This window comes from Salvia splendens, chromosome 15 (assembly GCF_004379255.2).
Source record: "Salvia splendens isolate huo1 chromosome 15, SspV2, whole genome shotgun sequence".
In the NCBI taxonomy this organism is placed as follows: Eukaryota; Viridiplantae; Streptophyta; class Magnoliopsida; order Lamiales; family Lamiaceae; genus Salvia; species Salvia splendens.
In genome coordinates, this window is record NC_056046.1 from 427,925 (window position 1) to 449,862 (window position 21,938).

A 21,938-nucleotide genomic window follows, 5' to 3' on the forward strand; every position below is an offset into this window, starting at 1 on the left:
TATTGTCGATCTTTGAAAAATGTATGTATAGTACTATAGTAGTATATAAACTACAATTTTACATACATTTACAAGAATATAAACTATTTCAACTCTTTTTACACACCCCAATTTCAAAGTCTTAGCCGCATTTTCTTAATAATTCGTTTTTATAATTTTACGTACATTTACAAGAATATAAACTATTTCAACTCTTTTTTTTTCTTTTCTCTTTCAAACTTCACTAATTTCACATTAAAATTTATCATTCCTAAAATTCCTATTCTTGTAGGACTATAGAGTATTTTTTCCATATATATTCACATTTTCCTTTTCTCATAATAAAATAATCACAAAGAATTATAAAAATGGAGTCAACGTAATTGAATTGAAAATAAAAATTGATATAGTATTAAATGTAATTCAAAAGAAAATTAGAGGGATCGTAAATATCTATAATTTGATTTAAAATTAGTTAATACTAATACCCATTTATTGAAAACTAATTGGTTTGCACTCTCTATATAAAAATAGAGTTTAATACAACACACTTTTCAAAGCATCTACTTTGACGATTGAGTTTTAAAATTGTTTGGACTTTTAATATAAACTAATATGCCAATAAAAGTGAACACATTTAATGCAGCTGGAGCTTTTTAGTAAAATAGTGTTACTAATAATATATGCGAGTATTATCTTCTTCCTCAACTATACACGGCACTACTTCTTTCATTCTATGTCTACATTTTTTGACTCTTTAATTCAATTCAATCCCTTCTTCATACAAGAATATAAACTATCGTTTATTGACCAATTTTTCAAAATCACAAAATCTTACAACATTTCGAAAGACTAATAATGTTGTTTGCATCAAGGCTTATAGCATTGATTTGGTTTCTGGGGTTTGCTAATTATGTGGCATCATCTTGTTTGCCTCCTCAAGAATGTAAGTCTCTTATTCACACACACACACACACATGATTAATGCAGTTTTACCATTTTTTTTGTGTCATGGTCAGCAGTATTTTTTGATTGAATTAATATGTTAGTATATAAATGTGGGCATTGTCGGTGGTAGCAAGGAAAGTGGGGAAGAGGGAATGGAGTTTCGATGGCGTAGTTGATCCATGCACCAATGAGCTCCCATGGTGGGATTCTAGTTTCAAAGATGGAAAGGGAGTAATGTGCAACTTCACCTCCCCTGGAATTTGTCATGTTACTCTACTCTTACTCCGTCTTGGTCGCAGTCGCCGACGACTATTCATTTTTATTGGGACAGAGAGAGCATATATTGTTCATTACAAATGGAAATCAAAACACCGCTACCAAGTACATGATGATTGTTCGTATCGATATTTCGTTGTTGTTTTGCTTGGAGTATAAAATAATTTTGAGTATGATTAATATACAAAAATTGCAGCATTTTGAAGAGCGAGAATCACTTCCAAAGGAACTAGTTGGACGAGTCTTGTAAGTTAATATTATTATTATTGCACAGTTGGTGAGTCAAGATATGGGACGAATTGAAATTTAACATCGGTGATTTATTTACCATTGAATATAACTAACTATGTCTATGAATATAACTAACTACTCTTCCTACAGAATGGAGTTCCATGGAATTCCTTGGAAAAATGTGAGTGATTGCTAATATTCCTCTGCAAATAGTACATTTCCCAAATTGATTGGGCATTCATGCTTTCCTAATGCAGTGCTGTTATCTCACCGCTCCAATTCCAAAAGAATACGCCAACATACCAACATCTCTTCACCTTTTCTCACCAATTGCACTTTCAATTTGCAATGAAGGCTAATCAGTTCACACGAAATATACCTGGGGAGTTTGGGGATCTTCCTCGAATGAGAAGATTGTAATGATTTTACTCTCTATCTTGACTTCGTTATGAACTTTTTATACTGCATTCCCCTTGTACCCACCGGAGACTTATCCCCAAAAATTAACTTTGGAAGAGTTGTAAGTTTCTTATTTCTCAGCTTCATATGTAATGTAACCATCACCTGCATTTTCTGCTACAATTTTATTCCTTTTTCTTTTTTATTATCTAACAAGTAGTAGCAAATATAGTTCCAACTGAATGAGTTTGAGGGCTTTCAAACATAGATAGAGTTGTCTTAGTGCTTTATAGTAACTGTAGTTAATGTGCACCAAAAGTTTAATTATACTTTTTGTTTAGAGTGTCATTAGTAGGTTGGCTGATTATGACACTAGTCTTTATTTCTCTAGCATGTGTTTTCATTTCCTGGAAGGGTCTAGTATTCCATCTTTAAATATTAGAGATGAAGAGTCATTTGTAAGCTGAATCAATTTCCAATCTATTCAAGATCTGATTTTTCTCCCTGCAAAAACTCATCTATGCAACAGCTCCTAATCCAGAAATTATACATCCATTATCTAAATCAAAACAAAGTGAAATCCTAGTGCCAACGATCCAACAGTTTGGCATTGGCATCAGAGCCAAGTTGAAATACTAGGATTTCTCCAACAACAAAAAAAAGCCTCAATAAGGTGAAAGAAAGAGCAATAGTTGCTGTCAAGTTACAGCAGAGTATCTCATACAAAATGGAGAACTCACAACATATTTCTCTACCAATCTTTGCCGGAGAGAACTTTGAGTTTTGGTGCAAGAAGATGAAGACACTACTTGCCTCATTGGACTTGTGGGAGCTCGTCGATGAAGGCTACGACGAAGCAAACGCGAATCTTTCCGCGGCTCAAATAAAGAAGTTAAAGAAGACGAAGCAAAGAGATGCTGCAGCTTTGTCAAAGATCCAACCAGCTGTCGCCGAATCGATTTTCTATCGAATCATGGGAGCTGAAAAATCAAAGGAGGCATGGGAGATTCTTCAAAAGGAATTTGGAGGAGATGAAAAGGTTAGAGCCATTAAACTCCAAACTCTACGGAGAGATTTTGAGAATACAAAAATGAAAGACAATGAAACCTTAAATCAGTTTCATTTAAGTTTTATTGAGCTCACAAATCAAATGAGAGTGTATGGTGAAGAGATTTCAGATCAGAGAATGATGGAAAAGATTTTGATATGTCTTCCAAAAAGGTTTAATGCTATAGTTGCTGTTATTGAGCAAACTAAAGACATTTCTAAAATGAGCATTTATGAGCTGATGGGTTCTTTGAAATCATATGAAGAAAGGTTGTTAAGGCAATCGGAAAAGTCGATTGAGAGTGCATTTCAATCCAAAATGCATTTGAATGGTAAAAGTGTTGGTGAATCTTCGTTTAATGGTGGCCAACAAAATCGTAGTGGATCCTATGGTCGTGGAAGAGGTCAAGAAAAAACCAAACATGATGGTAGAGGTTTTCACAAAGCTGAAAATGGGAAGAGGTGTACTCAATGTGGAAAGAGTAACCATGAGTACAAAAATTATTCAATTAGTCATCCTTGAAAACTAAATACACCTCCTTGGCAAACTAAAAGTTAGTTCATGATTATTATTAATTGACAACTCTTTAAGAATACTATACAAAGGGAAAAGTTCAGTTTTTTGCTTATTTACTCCTCTCATATTGAAACATAATTTCTTTTCCCTCAGAGTCAATTTATAGTATGTATTTGTGATTGTAGACTGGACACCGGAGAGTAGCAATTATAAGTTCTAATTTGGAAGAATAGGCTAATTTTTATTTGTGAAAGGGGTCAGGCCGTTAAGGTAGGTTGTGTAAAACTACTCTAAATATGAAAATTACTGAGCATATTCGAATGCCTTGTGGCTCTTTAAAATGCTATTCTTATTTCAAGTTCAAGAAAATTATTTAAAATTCATAACATGTATTTTTTTCCCTCAGATGATTTCTACTCTTTCTATATAAACTGTGGAAGCCGGGAAAAAGTTGGTAAATATGAAGCAGATTACTCTGCTGGAAACTTCTACCAAGATAAAAACTGGGAATTCAGCAGCACAGGCAAGTTCTGGGATCCTGGAACATATGGAGAACGTTTTTTTGCATCACGCGACTTAAACACTTCAAGGCCGGAATCTAAGCATTACTCCACAGTACGCCTTTCCCCCGTCTCATTGACTTATTATGGATTTTGTTTGAGAAATAGAAAGTACAAAGTGAATCTCCACTTTGCGGAGATCATGTTTACTAAAGGAAAAACTTGGAAGGCGGTGTTTTTGATATTTACATTCAGGTTCTCATCTAAACATCCCCAACTTTACATAAAGATATGCTGAATATTTATTTGCCAAACTCATTTTTGATGATTTTGAAAATATTGTAATTCAGGGAAATTTGGTTGAGAAGGATTTCAACATTGAGAATGCAGCAGGTGGAGTAAATACTCCATCCAATAACAGTGCCTTATCATGCATTTGTCAGTGATAACACCTTGGAGATCCGATTCTATTGGGCGGGAAAAGGAACATCTGAGATCCGCATATGGTCCTCTCATTTCAGCCATATCTGTCGTTCATGGTAGTAAGTTTGATCTGGTTCTAGAGATATAGAACTCCACCAAAAGCTATAAAGAAATGGAGTTCTTCTCTTCATGCTCTCATTTCGTTAGTTGCACATGAAATTACCAGTTTCACTTTGTACTGGATGTTTTCAAATACATTCGAGCTATCCATAAAAATCATACTGCAGCTTTTAACAATTTGCTTATTGATTATAACCAATAAAGAGATTACATTTGCATATCATCTTACCCTATATATCTCTATATAGGGTATTCTTAGGTGGAAGGGCTGTTTGGGGGGCATTCTTAGGTGGAAGCGGCATCATCTCAAGATTCTCAAAGAGTTGATATAATGATGGCAATTATTTTCGCACTCGTTTTGCTTGTGGGTATTCTTAGGTGGAAGGGCTGTTTGGGGGGCAAACACTCAATGTATCATGGTAATGGAGTTTTTGGACCAGTGGATCTATCTTATTTATTTCATGTTTGCTAATTTAGTCCAACACTTTACAAATGTGATACGAATTAATTCTTCACGAGATTTGCATGTTGATCAAATTCGACTTCTACTCTAAAAATTAGCCAAAGTTAGATGTCGTGTGAACCGCTCTTTCATTTATACGACACTTCTTACAGATTTGAAGGGCCTTGACCTTCACACGGGGTCATTTACCCTAAGGCAACTAAGAGCGACCACAAACAATTTCGATCCTGCAAATATGATTGGCGAAGGTGGATTTGGCCCCGTTTACAAGGTAATGACAACTCAATATTTATTATAGAATGGTTTTGTTCTAAATTCATTCTGCTATCAAGTCTGAAATTTTGTATATTTGAAGGGTGTCCTGTTAGATAAAACCATCATCGCTGTGAAGCAACTTTCTTCCAAATCAAAGCAAGGTAACCGCGAATTCGTAAATGAAATAGGTATGATATCCGCTTTACAACATCCTCATCTTGTTAAGTTGTACGGATGTTGCATCGAAGACAACCAATTGTTGCTTGTCTATGAGTATTTGGAAAACAATTGCCTTGCTCGTGCATTATTTGGTACGTTTATACTACAACTTTAACATCATTACTTTTATCTTTAGGTCATCCATGAACTAGTTTTCGTATGCCATGTTTTGTTTTATTTCGATTAGCTACATCTATGTCTTATAACAGGCCCCGTAAAACACCAATTGGATTTGGATTGGCCAATGAGGCAAAAGATCTGCATTGGGAGAGCAAGAGGTTTGGCTTACCTTCACGAAGAATCGAGGCTGAAAATTGTCCATCGCGATATCAAGACGACGAACGTGTTTCTTGACAAAAACCTAGTCCCTAAAATATCTGATTTTGGGCTGGCTAAGCTGGATGAAGACGAAACCCACATCAGCACGCGCATTGCTGGAACTTTGTAAGCTATCAATCAATTGGTACTCATTGTCTCTGCTTGAAATATTCAATACAAAAAGCAAAACTTATTTGTTGTATATGTGAATATGCAATGCGAGGATATTTGACGGACAAAGCCGATGTGTACAGCTTCGGAGTTGTTGTTTTGGAAATTGTGAGTGGGAGGAGCAACGGAAGCATCAGGCCGAGGAAGGATAAGTTTTATCTTCTTGACTGGGTAACCTTTTATGCATTTACCTTTCCATACAGAGGAATGTAAATTTATACTATTCTTTAACTTATGAAAAATGTGCATGCATTTTTTCCCTTTAGCATTCTTCACTAATATGAATTTGACCGAGCTCTTCCAATTTTCACTTAGGCTATTGAGTTGAAGGAGAAAGGAAACTTGTTGGAGCTAGTCGAGCGGAGATTAGAGTCGAGCTTCAACCAGGAAGAGATTGCTAGAGCTATCAATGTGGCGCTCATTTGCACGAATGAGGTAGCTGCAGAAAGGCACGTACTTGAGGAAGGGGAAAGACAGCGTTCCAAACTTGGTTTCTGAGTTGGTAAGGCGAAACCTGATGAGGGTGTTTCCATGGATGCGCCTTGGAGTGGCTATTCTACTTCTGCTGCTGATCTATATCCACAAACTAATGGGAGAAGAGAGGTTTTTAGTGGAAGCTTTTACTGAACAATAAAACAATCTTGTGTTGTTGAAGATATGAAATGCGAATGATTGATAATGTTTTAGAATTTATTTATTAACAATGTCGTAGATTTTGAGTATGATCAACATCGCATGCACGGATTCAGGCGATAGGTAGTGTGCCGCCGACATGATGGTCGGACTTCAAAAGCATTTTAATTTGAAGATTGTATATGGGCCTTATCCCAAGGTTTTGCCACTCTTTGTTGTCCATATTGGTTGAAATCTATATTCAATTATTGCGATTCACATCGCGATTGAAACATTTATTGGTTTTGTCAATTTTTGGAAAAAAAAAAAGAGCAATTCATATTGTTTAGGACCGAATATAGAAAATATAATTTTTTGAACCAAAAATAGCGTCAAGCATCGATTAGTTTATTAATTGGGTATAAAGTTAGTTCGCAGGTAGTTTTTTCAAAATTGGCCAATAAATAGACAGATTTGTACGCAAAAATACCAAACATAATGTTTTGAACCAAAAATAATGAAATGACCATATGTTTAAAATCACTTTTGACTTTAGTTTTAATTTTTTCTCTCTTTTTTTTCACTTTATAGGAGTACAATTTGCAATATATTTTTTTATAGGAGTAGATCTTATTTCAATTAATAGGCAAATATGCATATTCTAGCAAATTTAAATTAAATCAATCACATTTTATTAATAGAGAATAAAAGAAATGGAAAATATAAAAATGGCAAAAAATAAAATTGGAGGATGAAAGACCATTTAAAAAAGTAGAAAAAGTAAATGGTCGCTCCGCCCGCAGCATGCCCGCCAAAATGGAAACAGTTATAGATGCTCTAAAACAAAGATTTTGCAAGATATTTTCAATAAGGAAAAGAATATATTAGCTCGGAATATAAAAAATGGTTTCTCAACCATTGATTTTATTTACCCAATAATCAATTGGTACGACAAAAACTAAATTTCCCCCATTACCCCATGCAAATAATTTCCATTCCTAATCACATATAAACCCTAATTAAATTGGGAGAAAATATGAGTTGGTGGACAAGTGAATCCACGAAGGAGCCACACATGGAAAATATATAACGTGAATCTAAATTTATTCATGATTCCAAAATATGAAAAAAATTTCCCCAAAATTAATGACCCTCTCATGAAAACATAAAAAAATCTACAGTGAAATACTACATACCATCTTTATTCCAAACCTTCATTTTCCATAAATAAATTATTCTCACGGAAAGAAAATATTGACACGTAAAAGATAGTCGACTTTGAAACCCTAAATATGGTGACGTGCACTATAAAAATGGCACCATCCTTCTCCTCTTTAATCAATCACATTTCTCAACTCAATCATAAGAAAATTTGTAATTTGTAATTTGTGATGGAACGTTTAACCTTCGTGATGTTCCCGTGGCTCGCCCACGGCCACATCTCCCCCTACCTCGAGCTCGCCAAGCGCCTCTCCCGCCACAACTTATCCGTCCACCTCTGCTCCACCGCCGCCAACTTCAAGTCCATCGAGCACAGCCTCGGCGCCGCCTCCTCCATCCGCCTCGTCCCGCTCCACCTCCCGGAGACCTACCTCGACGCCAAATTCCACACCACCAACGGCCTCCCGCCCGACCTCATGCCCTTCCTCAAGCGGACGCTCGACCTGGCCGCCCCCGAGCTCCGCCGCGTCTTCAACGAGCTCCAGCCCGACCTCCTCGTCTACGACTTCCTCCAGCCGTGGGCACCGCTGGTCGCGAAGGAGCGCGGCGTCCCGGCCGTGGAGTTCATCACCAGCACCGCCACCATGATGGCCTACCTCTTCCACTTCTTCTCCTACCCCGAAGCCGCCTTCCCCTTCCCGGAGATTTACTACCGGGACTACGAGCTCCCCCACCGCGAGAGACTTCTCGCGGTGGCCGAGGAGGTGAGGGTAGACGCCTTTGCCGGGGTCCACCGCTCAAACGACATCGTTTTAATCAAGGGGTTTAGGGAGATTGAGTCAAAGTATAGTGACTATTTGGAGGAGTTGTTGGGGAAAAAAATTGTGGCTGTAGGTGCACTAGTTCAAGAAGCAGTTCCCATTAGCCATGAATTGATCCAATGGTTGGACAATAAGGGGAAGAATTCCACTATATTTGTGTCTTTTGGGAGTGAGTATTTTCTTACAAGGGAAGATATGATGGAGCTTGCTCATGGTTTGGAGCTTTCCATGTTGAACTTTATATGGGTGGTGAGGTTTCCCAAAAGGGAGGAGAAGATTGTTCTAGAAGATTCTTTGCCACTAGGGTTTCTTGAGAGGGTGGAGGGGAGGGGCTTGGTGGTGGAGGGGTGGGCCCCACAGGCTCAGATTCTAGGGCATGAGAGTGTTGGGGGTTTTGTGAGCCATTGTGGCATTAGCTCAATGATGGAGAGCATGAAGTTTGGTGTGCCTATCATAGCTATGCCTATGCATCTTGACCAGCCCCTCAATGCTAGGCTGGTGGAGCTGATTGGTGTGGGCGTGGAGGTCGTCCGGAACGCGCGTGGGATGCTCGAGAGGGAGGCCGTGGCCCGGGTCATACGCAGCGTTGTGGCGGACGAGGGCCTTAGGATGAGTTCTAACCGCATGAGTGAGATGATACGGCTTAAGGGCGATGAAGAAATCGACGAGGTCGTGGAATCTTTTCTCAAGCTTTGCGATAACAAAAACAACAACAAGAAGACCATTAATGGCTTCCACTGAACTATATTTATTGCTCTCTGATTTCTTGTTAATTAATTAACTAATAGTACTAGTTTCTTTTTAGTTTATGAACTGCAGAAAATTGTGTTCCATTTAATTATTACTTACAAATAAGACAGCTTGTTTTTGAGATATTAATGACATGATACATTTGTCGTTAGGTTTTTTTTGTTACACACATAAAAAGTGTATGACCTTTAAAAGGTCGGTTCTTTCAAATATAATATTTTGCCAAAAATCCATCAAGAATGATTCAATACCGTGAAAATTTAACTCTTTATGTTAATGAATAATTATCAAAATATTCTTAAAGTTTCGCATTACTTGATTACAATTCGGATGAGGAACAGTGTAAAAAATGGTGGAAATCTTGAGTTCCATAGCCTTGCTAAATTTTCAAATTTGATTTTTACTTTGGCAACTAATTTGAAATATCATAATAGTTTTATATAAATCATACAAAGAGTTCCACTTTTGGGGCAGTGGTAGAAGATCGTCGTCAGCTTTTGAAAGTGGTCTCTAGATCGATCCTCTATGAGGTTTGTAAGACGATCAACGAAGTAGGGTGCCCACACGCTTGCTCGGGCATAGGATTTCATAGCTGAGAGCAAGTATTGGTTGAATTGCATTCCAATTTTTATTCACGATGGAATAGTTATGGATTTGGTTGAATAATATATGACATTTGGTGTAAAAATACTACAAAATATCATTTGTCTGTTTCATACATTACGCCTTTAACTTTTTGCCAATATGGAGTACGAAATGTTTCATCATTATTTCATTGTGATACAAAATCAATAAATTTAGCTCGCTGACTGAAAAAGAATTTAAAATTGAAAAATAACACGGTCCAAATTGAAGAAAAATAAAATAATGACGTAGCTAAGCCTACCATTAGTCCATTACTTTTTCAAATAATAATAATTACAAAAATATCAAATATGGTCATTAGTTTTTATGCAAAATTACAATAATTATTTTAATTACATGAAGCACTTCAGAGTTATATTTCTCATCATATTGAGTTTAAGTTTGGATTATATTGAATTCTTAAAAGAAAGATTATATTTGGTAAATATTTTATTTATTTTCCGACAATGAATTAAGAATGATTTGGTAAATATTTCATTTATTTTCCGACAATGAATGAGGATTCAATAAAATCCAAACTCAAATTAAATAAGATAAGAAATACGACTCTGAAATGCGCCATATAATTAAAAAAAGATAAATTATTGTGACTTTTTTCAACAAAAAAGTCATAATAATTTATGGTTTAATATTTGACAAATCTTTCTTTTAGGTCATGTTTGGTTGGCGGGAAAGTAAAGTTGGCAAGGAAAATGATTCCTGGAAAAACGAATCCCGGGAATATTATTTTAGTTATTATTACGATGGATAGTTTAAATATGGATTATACATCATAATATATAATAATATAATAATAAATAAGATTATTATTATTATTATTATCATTATATTTACTTAATTTTTAATTGAATAATTTTATAATTTAAAATTTCGCTACAATTTTATTGATAATTACTAATTTATAAATTAATAATTATTATATTATTATATAATTATAATTATATTTAATTATTTAATAAATTATTATTATTATGATAATAAAAATAAATATTAATAATATAGTTATAATTATGATAATTTGAATTATAGTTATTTATTATCCTGAAATTAAGTATAGTTTATACTTTTAAATTATTTTTAAAACATTATAATAAATAATAACAATAATGATGATGATAATAATAATAATAATAATAATAATAATAAACTATATTGCATTAAATATGTAAGAATCCTAAAACTGGGAAAAAGAATACCTAAGAAAAGTTAGGATTCAGAATCCTGGAAAGTTGTACTAACTTTCCTTGTTTCAGGATTTTGATTACTTTCCCAGTTTGATTAAAAACGGAAACAAACACAGGATTTTAAAATTTAAGGAATCAGATTACTTTCCCAGACAGAATCCTGGCAACCAAACATGGCCTTAATGATTTATTGTCGGAAAATAAATTAAATATTACCCAAATTCATTCTTTTAAGGACTCAATATTTCCCAAATCTTTCTTTTGAAAATTCATTATTTGCCAAATCTTTCTATTATGGTTCTTATTCTAATCTGTTGAATATTATTTTAAAAAATTTTATTTAAGAATGTATTACGAATACAATTAATAATAGTACTATATGTAGTATTGTTTGGTTTGCAAGATTTAGATGATTGAATACATACTAGTATTATGTACTATTGCTGTATATAATATCACAAATTATATAAGAAAACAATTAATTAGGAGTAGTATAATCTAAATTAATTAAGCCAAATAGTAAATTCAAACCCATTAATTAAATTAATTAAGCCTATTAAGCCAACTAATAAATCAAACTAAGTAAATTAACTTAAGTTAATTAAATTAGGTAATTAGAGCAAATTAGGTAATCTGTTCAAATGAATTAAGCTCGGCCCATTAAAAATTCCTTTCACTCACTTATAAAAACAGACCACGTTGATATCCTATCCCATTCATTTTGACTTAAAATTGACGTCTTCCTCGCAATTTTTCTGCACTTCACGGTAAATCCATCTCTCTCCTTTCATATTTCTTCTCTAAAAACATGGAGAATTTGGATTTAAACGCAATATTCTATAAAAAAATGTGTGTATATATAGGGATTCAAATTTCTATGCAAAAGTTTCAAAGCACGTTTAACATATGTCTTTATTTTAATTATAAAATAATAGGAGTACTATCAAATTTTTATGTCTGTTTAGTTGTTACATATACCATTAATTTACGTCTGTGTTTAGATGTTAGACGCTAGTTTTTAATTTAAAAGTTTCTTAATTTTAATTTTTTATGAGTTATAGATGATACTTGAGTGAAATGGTCGATATTTAATTGCTTCATTATAAATTTTGGTAGAAAATTCCAATTATGCAATATATTTTGTTATGATTTACAGATTATACAATTTGTTTTGTTATGATTTACAAATTACACAAATTAGAAGACACTCTAATCTTGGATAATTTGTTTATTACTATAATACTACGATTCTTTGCCCTTGTATTAAAAATCCTTGATCGGATCATATAAAATGACCAATTATTTGTTGCTAATTTTGAGAAATATATATTTTTCTCCAATTTGATAACACTATATATATTCAATCTATATATGGCATTAAAATGTTAATTTATGCATGTTCCAAATCTCTCTCTATATTAGTATTTATTTTAGAAGCCTCATTTGATTTACCTTCCTTAATATAGTTAATATTATAAGATATTTCAATCTTTCGTTCAATTTATCCCCTTTAGATTCAAATCAGTTCATTATATATATGTAGCTAAATCAAATTACTACAATCAATTGCAGCTTTTCACCAAGAATTTCTCCCTCATGGATGATTACGCAAATTTGGTAAATATGCATTTTCAATTTCTTCTATTATTTTCTATTTATTGAATATTTTACTAAGTTTCTTACTCTTGAAATTGCAGCGTTGTGTTCTAAGAGTTGATCCTCGATGCTACTCATGCAAGAGACACACTATGGAAATACTGAGTTCGGTCGTTGGTAATGAATATTTTATTTATGCGATTAATAGTATCTTCCAATTTTTGAAGAAATGAATCTCACAATAATTATTTGCAAGGAACATACGATATCACGTTAGATGCTGAGAGAAGGGAGGCAACAATCGTGGGGCAAGTCGACCCGAATTATTGCCTCAGAGCCATGACGAGATGCTATGGACATGCTGAACCCGTGTGGGCAAATCTCAGCCATCCAAGAATGCAAGGCCAATCTTATGGCTATGGTGGCTACAGAGATTCCTATGGCCCACTCGACTATCCAACTCGGATGATTCGTGATTATTCTTACACTCCAAACAACATCAACTATGACTACGAATATGATCGTAGACTACGTGACCCGTCCTTATGGTTTTAGATACCATCCCTTACTAGACAATGAAGAATCTATGAATCTAATGACTACTACTTCTCAGATTGCCTTATTTTGTGATAGTTTAGTTATCTCATCACTCAAACTATTTATTCCTGTCGTTATGTAGGCTATAAATGTTTTTTGCACCTTACCCCAATATTTCCTAATCTCGTTCTATTTTGGTTTTTATTATTTTTCCCTTTGCGCTGTTAGTTGCTGTGATTCTGAGCATTTAATTAAGAGTTGTTCTTGAATTGTTAGTTCAAATTTGATTTGATGGCGATTTTTTAGCATATGATTTAATTTTTTTTTAAATATAACCTCTGCTTAGAGCATCTTCATCCGTGCTCATTAGCAAGAGCACGGATGTGGGCCCGGACCACTTTTATTCATTTTTTTACTCCCTACTCTTGTGCAAGAGCACAACACCATCCATTCTATTATTCAATTTAAATAATAACATTTACACAATATTAAAATACATTAAAAATACCCGGAATACTATTACAAATTTAAAAAAATTAAAAATACATAATTCAAATCCTAAAAATTTAAAATTACATTAATTAAAATCCTAAAAATTAAAAAATACATTAATTAATCAAAAAAATTTCTAAAAAACGGTAATAAACGACTCTATTTTTTGGGAATCCAATTTTTTTTGGGTATTATTTTTTATTTTTTTTAAAAAAAAGAAAATTCCTACGGCTAAGCCTTTGACTAATCGCGTGTCGCCACGTCAGCCTGCTCAGCGGCACGGACGGACAGCTGCGCAGCGGCAGACAGCGCATGCCGCGCGTCCGTAAGGACACCGCTGCGGATGCTCTTATTTTCATTGCTCATTTACTATGCCAAGTCATAATTTTTTGTACTAACTCGGTTAAGAGAATTTTTGTTGTTTTCTTCCCCATTTAGAAAAATATATCAGTTGTTTGTAGTTTATAGACATATCAATATACAAACTATATATATTGGGACATAACCGCAGAAGAGAGGTTTTTAGAGGCAACTTTTACTGAAAAATTAAACTATCTTGTTTAATAGTACTATGCTAGTATTATTGAAGATATGAAAAGTTGCCCATTTATTTGTGTGTACAAGTTTTTGAATCGATGATTTACACAGTGATTAAACTCAGAAATGATTTTTAAATTAATTCATGAAAACCAACGCCTCTTTTCTTTTCAAATGGTTGTTTTTTCCTTTTACACAAACCATTATTCTTGGCTGCAAGCGATCCTCCAGCTCAATGTAATTTAAGAGCATTCACAAGTCATCGTTAGTCGGCTCGTAACATGGCCGACTCCAACAAGATATAACAAATATTGGTACGGTTCAGCAACGTCAATGATGCACATAATTTTAATAGGTTATCTATATATTGTTTTTAACTTGTTTTCTCAGTATGTTTTGTTTTTTTATCTTCAATTATATAAACTTTTATCATTGTTAGTTGTTCAAAAACATTACTATTTTATTTTATTTATAAATATTAATTTTTCCGTATATAACAAGATAAGAAATATAAATAGATATACAAATAATGAAAATAATTAAAATAACTAATTTCTACGACGCTCATGCCTTTCCTCAAGCGGACTCTCGACCTGACATTGTAATAATTCCTATGGGACAAATAACAATAGTTTAGGTTGCTGAGAGAAAAAGTATTTAAAATGAAAAATAACACAGTACAAATTGAAGAAAAATAAAATAATGACGTATAACTAAGCCTTCACTATCTTTTCAAATAATAACAATTATAAAAATATCAAATTGAGTTTGAGTTTTGATTTTATTGAATCTTTATTCATTGTCATAAAATAAATTAAATATGTACCGAATCTTTCTTTTAAGGATTCAATGAAATCTAAAGTCGATTCAATAAGATGAGAAATACAACTCCCAAGTGTCATGTATTAAATCAAATTATTGTGAATTTTCTCCAAAAAAATCACAATAATTTATGGTTCAATATTTTCCAAATCTTTCTTTTAAGGATTCATTGTCCGTAAATAAATTAAATTATACCAAAAATTTCTTTTATGGATTCAATATTTGCCAAATCCTTCTTTTTATGGTTCTTATTCTAATCTGTAGGGTATTGTTTTCAAAATTTTATTTCAGAATTGTTTTTCATCAAAATCACGATCTTAAACGAAAGCTAGGTAGTATTGTTGATTTAGTTAAGTAACTAATTCAAATTATAATCCTTCTCATGAGAACCATCAACATCAAGATTTGAGAAAGATTAAATAATAATAGGAGTTTGTTCGATTTACACAATTATTTCTCATGATTAAATATGTATTATGTTTGATTTATAAGATTTAATCACACAACATTGTAGATGAATAGTCCAATGATAATTAATACTAGTCACCCTCTCTAATTAAATTAATCTCACAACTTAATCCTAGATGGATAATCATATGATAATGAGTCATGGCAAGTATTGAATATCATACTATATATAATATCCAAAATTACAGTTTAAGAAAATAATTAATTTTAATCTAAATTAATTAAGCCAGATAGTAAATTCAAACCCATTAATTAAATTAATTAAGCCTTTAAGCCATAGTAAATAAAACTAAGTAAATTAAGTTAACTTAATTAAATTAGGTCATGATCTGATCAAATTAATTAAGCTCGGCCCATTATCCTTTCACCTACTTATAAAAGAGTCTCTGCTATTCATTTCGAGTTATATCATCTCCTATTCATTTTGACCTAAAACCTCTTCTCTCCCGATTTTTCTGCACTTCTAAGTTTTAACGGTAAGTCTTCCTTTCATATTTCTTCCCTAAAAACATGGAGAATTTGGATTTAGATGTATACAGAAATGTTATGTGAGTACTACTTTTTGATTTTTAAGTTTTCTTAATTTCAACTTTTGTGATTTATAGATGATTAACTGAAATCGTCGATAGAATTTAGTCGCTTCATTATAAATTCTGCTAGAAAATTTACAAATGACACAATTTGTTTTAATTGTTATTTATGATTTTCAAATTACAAATTAGAAGACACGAATTATTTATTGTTAAGTTTGAGAAAGATACTTTTCTCCATTTTGGAAACATATATGGCCTAAATATTAATTTATGCATGTTCCAAATCTCTCTCGATATATATTATTCTTTTACCTTCCTTAATAGTATATTGTACTTCAATCTTTCGTTCAATTTATCTCCTTTCGATTTAAATCAGTTCATTATATATAGCTAAATCAAATTGCTACAATCAATTGCAGCATTTCACCAAGAATTTTGCTCTCATGGATAATTACGCAACTTTGGTAAATGTAATCTCAATTTGTTCTATTATTTCCTATTTATTGCGTATTTTACTAATTTTCTTGCTCTTGAAATTGCAGCGCTGTGTTTTAAAAGTGCACCCCCGATGCGACTCATGCAAGAGACACACCATGGACATAATAGGCTCAATCACTGGTAATGATTTTTTTATGTCATAGTATCTTCCAATATTTTAAGAAATCCATTTCACAATAATTATTTGCTAGGAACATACGATATCACAATGGATGCTGAGAAAAGTCAGGCGACAATCGTGGGGCAAGTCGACCCGAATTTTTGCCTCAAGGCCATAACGAGATGCAATGGACATGCGGAAATCGTGTGGGCAAATCTCAGCCATCCAAGAGCGCGAGGCCAATCTTATGGCTATGGTGGCTACAGAGATTCCTATCACCCACTCGACTATCCAACTCGGTCGCTTCCTCATTATTCCTACACTCCAAACAACATCAACTACGATTATAATTATGATCGTAGACGGCGTACTGACCCTTATGGTGTTGATACCATCCCTTACTACAATGAAGAATCTATGAATCACTGCATCATACTCTGATAAACTATTTCTTCTCCTCGTTAGATTGCTTTTTGTGATAGTTCAGTCATCTCATCACTGAAACTATTTTTTTGTCTATCATTATGTGGGCTATACATTTTTTCACCATAGCCCAACATTTCCTAATTTCGTTCTATTTTGGGTTTTACTAGTATTTGGACCTTTGTATCCGAATCTTTGGTTGGTATCCTAAGCATTTAATTAACAGTTGTTCTTAAATTGTTAGTTCATATTTGTTTTAATGGTGATGTTTAAGCATGTGATTTATTTATTTTTAAATAAAACCTCTACTTATTATTCATTGTTCATAATTTTCTGAATTAACTCAGTTAAGAGATCATTAATTTTTGTTGTTTTGTTCTGCATTTAGAAAAATATTTCAGTATGTTTGTGGTACTTAATAGACATCACATACAAACTATTGGGAGAAGAGAGGTTTTTTGAGGTAACTTTTGCTGAAACTAACTACTCTTGTTTAATATTTGCTAGTATTATTGAAGATATGAAAAGTAGCCTATTTATTTGTCATATTTGTCTGTACAAGTTTTGAATCATTGAGATACATAGTGATTAAACTCAGAAATGATGAAATGATTTTGTAAATTTATTCATGAAAACCAACGCTTCTTTTCTTTTCAAACGGTTTTTTTTCCTTTTTACTTATAAATATATTCACATCCTAAATACTTTTTTTACAACCCATAATTCTCAACTTCAAGCGATCCTCCGCTCAAGGTACTTCTTTGGATTTAAGAGCATTCACAACTCGTTAACGAGTCAACTCGGAATAAAGAGCAACTCAAACAAGATATCGTTAAAGAAATATGTGCAGATTCGGCCATGTCAATGGTGCACATAATTTTAATAACTTATTTATGTATTGTTTCTAACTTGTTTTTTAATTATAGTATATTATTTTTAATTTAAATCATGTAAAAATTTATCATTTTTAGTTGTTCACAAAAAATTACTCTGAACTATTTTATTTTATTAATAAATATTAATTTTAACGTATATAACAAGAAAAGAAATATAAATAGATATACATATAATGAAAATAAATTTAAATAACTAATTTCTTAAATTTAAGTGGTTTTGGATGCTTTTATATACTTTTTGTTATGACTTGTAGTAATATCAATAGTAAAGATAATTGTGTGGGGCATGATAGAAATGTCACATTGATCATAATTCCTAGATAAAAGTAATTGGGTCCACTGTCTGGAAGTTATTAATTAATGTTCAATGGGACAATAGTACATGCATGCATTAATCAAATATAAGTAACGTAAGGAATTTAAATTGCTGACAGAAAAAGTATTTATAAAGTGAAAAATGACTCATTCCACAAAACATAAAAATAATATATTGACGTAGTTAAACCCATACCACTACTCCATTACTTTTTCAAAAAATAATAAATTAACAAAAATATCAAATATCGTCACTAGATTTTAAGAAAAAGGGTCGCAATAATTGATTTTAAATCCCTGCATACATAATTACATGATGCACTTAATATCATTTGTTGAATTTAAATAATTACTATATTAGAGTATTAGTCAGAGGAAGTATTTGAGACATTCCAAATATCCAAGCCCAAAGTTAAAGTTTATCTGATAATCGAATAACATAGCTTTTTGTTGCTGTCGCTTTTAAGTACACCAAGTATTCAAATTGCATTTAACTCTCTTAAATGAGTTCAAAAATGGCTTGCTTTGAAATGTATACTAAAATGTTCTGAATCGAGGTCATTTTGTTTTTTAAATTAAAAATAAATACTTTTATTGCTTGTCATATCCTGATAGTTAACTCGCAACAAAAAACCTTAAGCTTCAGTTGTCATGTTTTGACTACTATTATTAAGCAAGGTTTGGAATGATTTGTGGTTGGAAAACATTGCTACATACCAAAATGTTAATGTAAAGTAAAATACTATAACAACTTTATTCCTTACCATGCCCTGTTGTTGTAGTTTTCGTTAAATACCATCATATCTTGTGCAGAGATCTGAGTTTCAACAAATTAACAGGACCGATTCCTCAAGAACTTGGTAGTAAATAAGGAGACATGTAAGAGTTTGTTTGACAACTTTCAGCATTTCTTTTAGCTCTCTGAATCAAAGATTAAAGTGTTTTTATTTCACTCTCCTGATATTTCATATGGTGCAGTGGTCAATAGGGTCCATAGTTGGTAATTATATGGCTCAACTCTCCTCACATGATGATTTATGTCTACTTTGAGTGTTGGTAGTTCTAAATTTTATATTTGGTTGAATTACTAACCTTTTTAGCTACCTGACTGGGAACTTCCTTAACGGGACAGTGCCACAATTGATGGAAGATTGATTATAAGGGAAGCATGTGAGGTTCCCTTTCCATCCAGAACTTAATATTTTATATTTCCCACTTATCATGGAAGTGGAACGATAAATGTTGCTCAAAATTCATATATCAACATAGTTGATTGAAAGCTTACAACTTGACTGCAGCGACCTATCCTACAACAACTTCACATCTCTAAGTCCAGGACCAAATTGCGCGAGAAACAGCCCGTGAGATTACTATTTAATGCTCATCGTTATGTGTATGTGTCCAGATTTTCCATACTGACTTAGATATCGCCACTCATTTTCAGAAACTTGTTTGCCAACTCAAATGGAAACACCAGGTGAGTTGCGGACTTCTCTTTGATGCATTTTCACTTAAACATCTCATTAGTCATCCTTGGAAACTTAATACACCTCCTTGGCAAACTAAAAGTTAGTCCATGATTAAGAATGGATTGCAAAGGTAAAAGTTCAAGATTTTGCTTATTTAGAAGAAAAAAAGTAATTTTTTTGTTTTTATATGGGGGTGATGAGAGGATATATTCTTATTCGTTGTGGATATTCCTACTCTAAAAATTCATAACATGTTTTTTTCCCCTCAGATGATTTCTACTCTTTCCATATAAATTGTGGAAGCAACCAAAATTACGGTGATTATCAAGCAGATAGCGATTCTGGAAACTTCTACCAAGGTGAAAAATGGGGATTCAGCAGCAACGGCAAGTTCTGGAATGCTGAAACATACGGAAAAAGTTTTTTTGCATCAAGTGACTTAAAACACTTCAGGGCTGGAATCTAATCTTTCCCCCCTCTCATTGACTTATTATGGATTTTGTTTAAGAAATGGAAATTACGATGTGAATCTCCACTTCGCGGAGATCATGTTTACTAACCACACAACTTACGGAAGGCGTGTTTTTTATATTTATATTCAGGTTATCATCTAAACATCCCCCATTTATTTGCCAAACTCATTCTTGATGATTTTGAAAACATTGTTATCCAGGGAGAACTGGTTGAGAAGGAAGCTGGTGCGGTAAATAAACCAAAAATAATGTCCTATCCAGCATTTGTTGGTGATCACAATTTATTGGCCTGGAAAAGGAACAACTTCTCTTCCCGGTAGATCCGTATATGGTCCTCTCATTTCTGTCGTACATGCATGCTACTAAGTTTGATCTGGTTCTAGAGATAGAACACTGCAAAAAGAACCCTAAACTAATGTTCTCATTTCGTTTATTGCGTTGAATTTACCAGTTTCATTTTGTACTGGAAGTTTTCATGTTGGTAATGGAATTTATGGACATAGTGGATCTTATTTAATTTGTTTTTGCAAATTTAGTCCAGCATTTTACAAATGTGATGTGAATTATTTCTTATACGGAGCTTAGTAGTCGTGTGAACCGCTCTTTTATTTACACGAAGCTTCTTACAGATTTGAAGGGACTTGACCTTCGCACGGGGAAATTTATCAGAGCGTTTGATCCTGCAAATAAGATTGGCGAAGGTGGATTTGGTCCTGTTTACAAGGTATTGACAACTTGGTATTTATTACTCCTACTCATCATTTTGATATTAAGTCTGAAGTTTTGTATATTTGAAGGGTTGAAACAACTTTCTTCCAAATCAAAGCAAGGTAACCGCGAATTCATAAACGAAATAGGCATGATTTCCGCCTTACAACATCCTCATCTCGTTAAGCTGTATGGATGCTGCATCGAAGGCAACCAGTTGTTGCTTGTCTATGAGTATCAGGAAAACAATAGCCTTGCTCGTGCATTATTTGGTACGATTATACGACAACTTTAACGTTATTGCTTCTATCTGCCATGTTTTGTAACTTTTGTAAATTTCAATTCATCACGTTCATCACTTTTGAAGGCCCAGAAGAACACAAATTGCATTTGGATTGGCCAATGAGGCAAAAGATCTGCATTGGGATAGCAAGAGGATTGGCTTGGCTTACCTCCACGAGGAATCGAGGCTGAAAATCGTCCATCGCGATATCAAGGCTACTAACGTGCTTCTTGACAAAAACCTAGTCCCTAAAATATCTGATTTTGGGCTTGCGAAGCTGGATGGGATGAAGAAGACAACACCCACATAAGCACGCGCATTGCTGGAACTTTGTAAGCATAAATCAATCCGTACCCATTGTCCCTGCCTCAAGTATTCATTGCCAAAACCAAAACTTATTCGTTATATATATGTGATTGCTAGTGGATACATGGCACCCGAATATGCAATGCGAGGATATTTGACTGATACAGCCCACGTGTACAGCTTCGGAATTGTTGTTTTGGAAATTGTGAGTGGGAGGAGCAACAGTAGCATCAGGCCTAAGGAGGATAGCTTTTATCTTCTTGACTGGGTAACATTTTATTCAATTACCTTTCCACACAAAGGAATACACATTTAATCATTTATGTTGTTTAGCTTAATTATGCATCACATAAACAAAAAATGAAAAAAATGGGCATGTGTTTCTTCAATTCAACATTCTGTGTTGAGAAAACCGGGTAATTTTCTCTCAAATAATGAAATGA

General features: G+C 33.3%; 2 protein-coding genes and 2 pseudogenes across 2 annotated transcripts; all 4 read left to right on the top strand.

Moving 5' to 3' along the window:
• The first annotated feature begins 2,560 nt into the window (after window positions 1-2,560).
• On the top strand, window positions 2,561-6,493 carry LOC121768557 (annotated as a pseudogene).
• Window positions 6,494-7,869: 1,376 nt separating this feature from the next.
• LOC121768558 (beta-D-glucosyl crocetin beta-1,6-glucosyltransferase-like) lies at window positions 7,870-9,201 on the top strand. The gene has a single exon (XM_042165095.1). It carries the CDS (start codon window positions 7,870-7,872, stop codon window positions 9,199-9,201), a length of 1,332 nt encoding a protein of 443 aa, XP_042021029.1.
• A 6,719-nt stretch (window positions 9,202-15,920) lies between these two features.
• Window positions 15,921-17,143, top strand: LOC121768230. The gene is made up of 4 exons (XM_042164655.1): window positions 15,921-15,967; window positions 16,444-16,488; window positions 16,567-16,642; window positions 16,714-17,143. Exons 2-4 carry the CDS (start codon window positions 16,468-16,470, stop codon window positions 17,061-17,063), a joined length of 447 nt encoding a protein of 148 aa, XP_042020589.1. The 5' UTR covers window positions 15,921-15,967; window positions 16,444-16,467; the 3' UTR covers window positions 17,064-17,143.
• Window positions 17,144-19,842: 2,699 nt separating this feature from the next.
• Window positions 19,843-21,865, top strand: LOC121768559 (annotated as a pseudogene).
• The last annotated feature ends 73 nt before the right edge of the window (window positions 21,866-21,938 follow it).

Bases quoted from the DNA above. Each gene is read 5' to 3' on its own strand.
- LOC121768558 (XM_042165095.1), top strand. From the start codon at position 7,870: ATGGAACGTTTAACCTTCGTGATGTTCCCGTGGCTCGCCCACGGCCAC.
- LOC121768230 (XM_042164655.1), top strand. From the start codon at position 16,468: ATGGATAATTACGCAACTTTG. The intron at 16,489-16,566 runs GTAAATGTAATC...TTGAAATTGCAG, and splicing joins TGGATAATTACGCAACTTTG to CGCTGTGTTTTAAAAGTGCA. The intron at 16,643-16,713 runs GTAATGATTTTT...ATTATTTGCTAG, and splicing joins CATAATAGGCTCAATCACTG to GAACATACGATATCACAATG.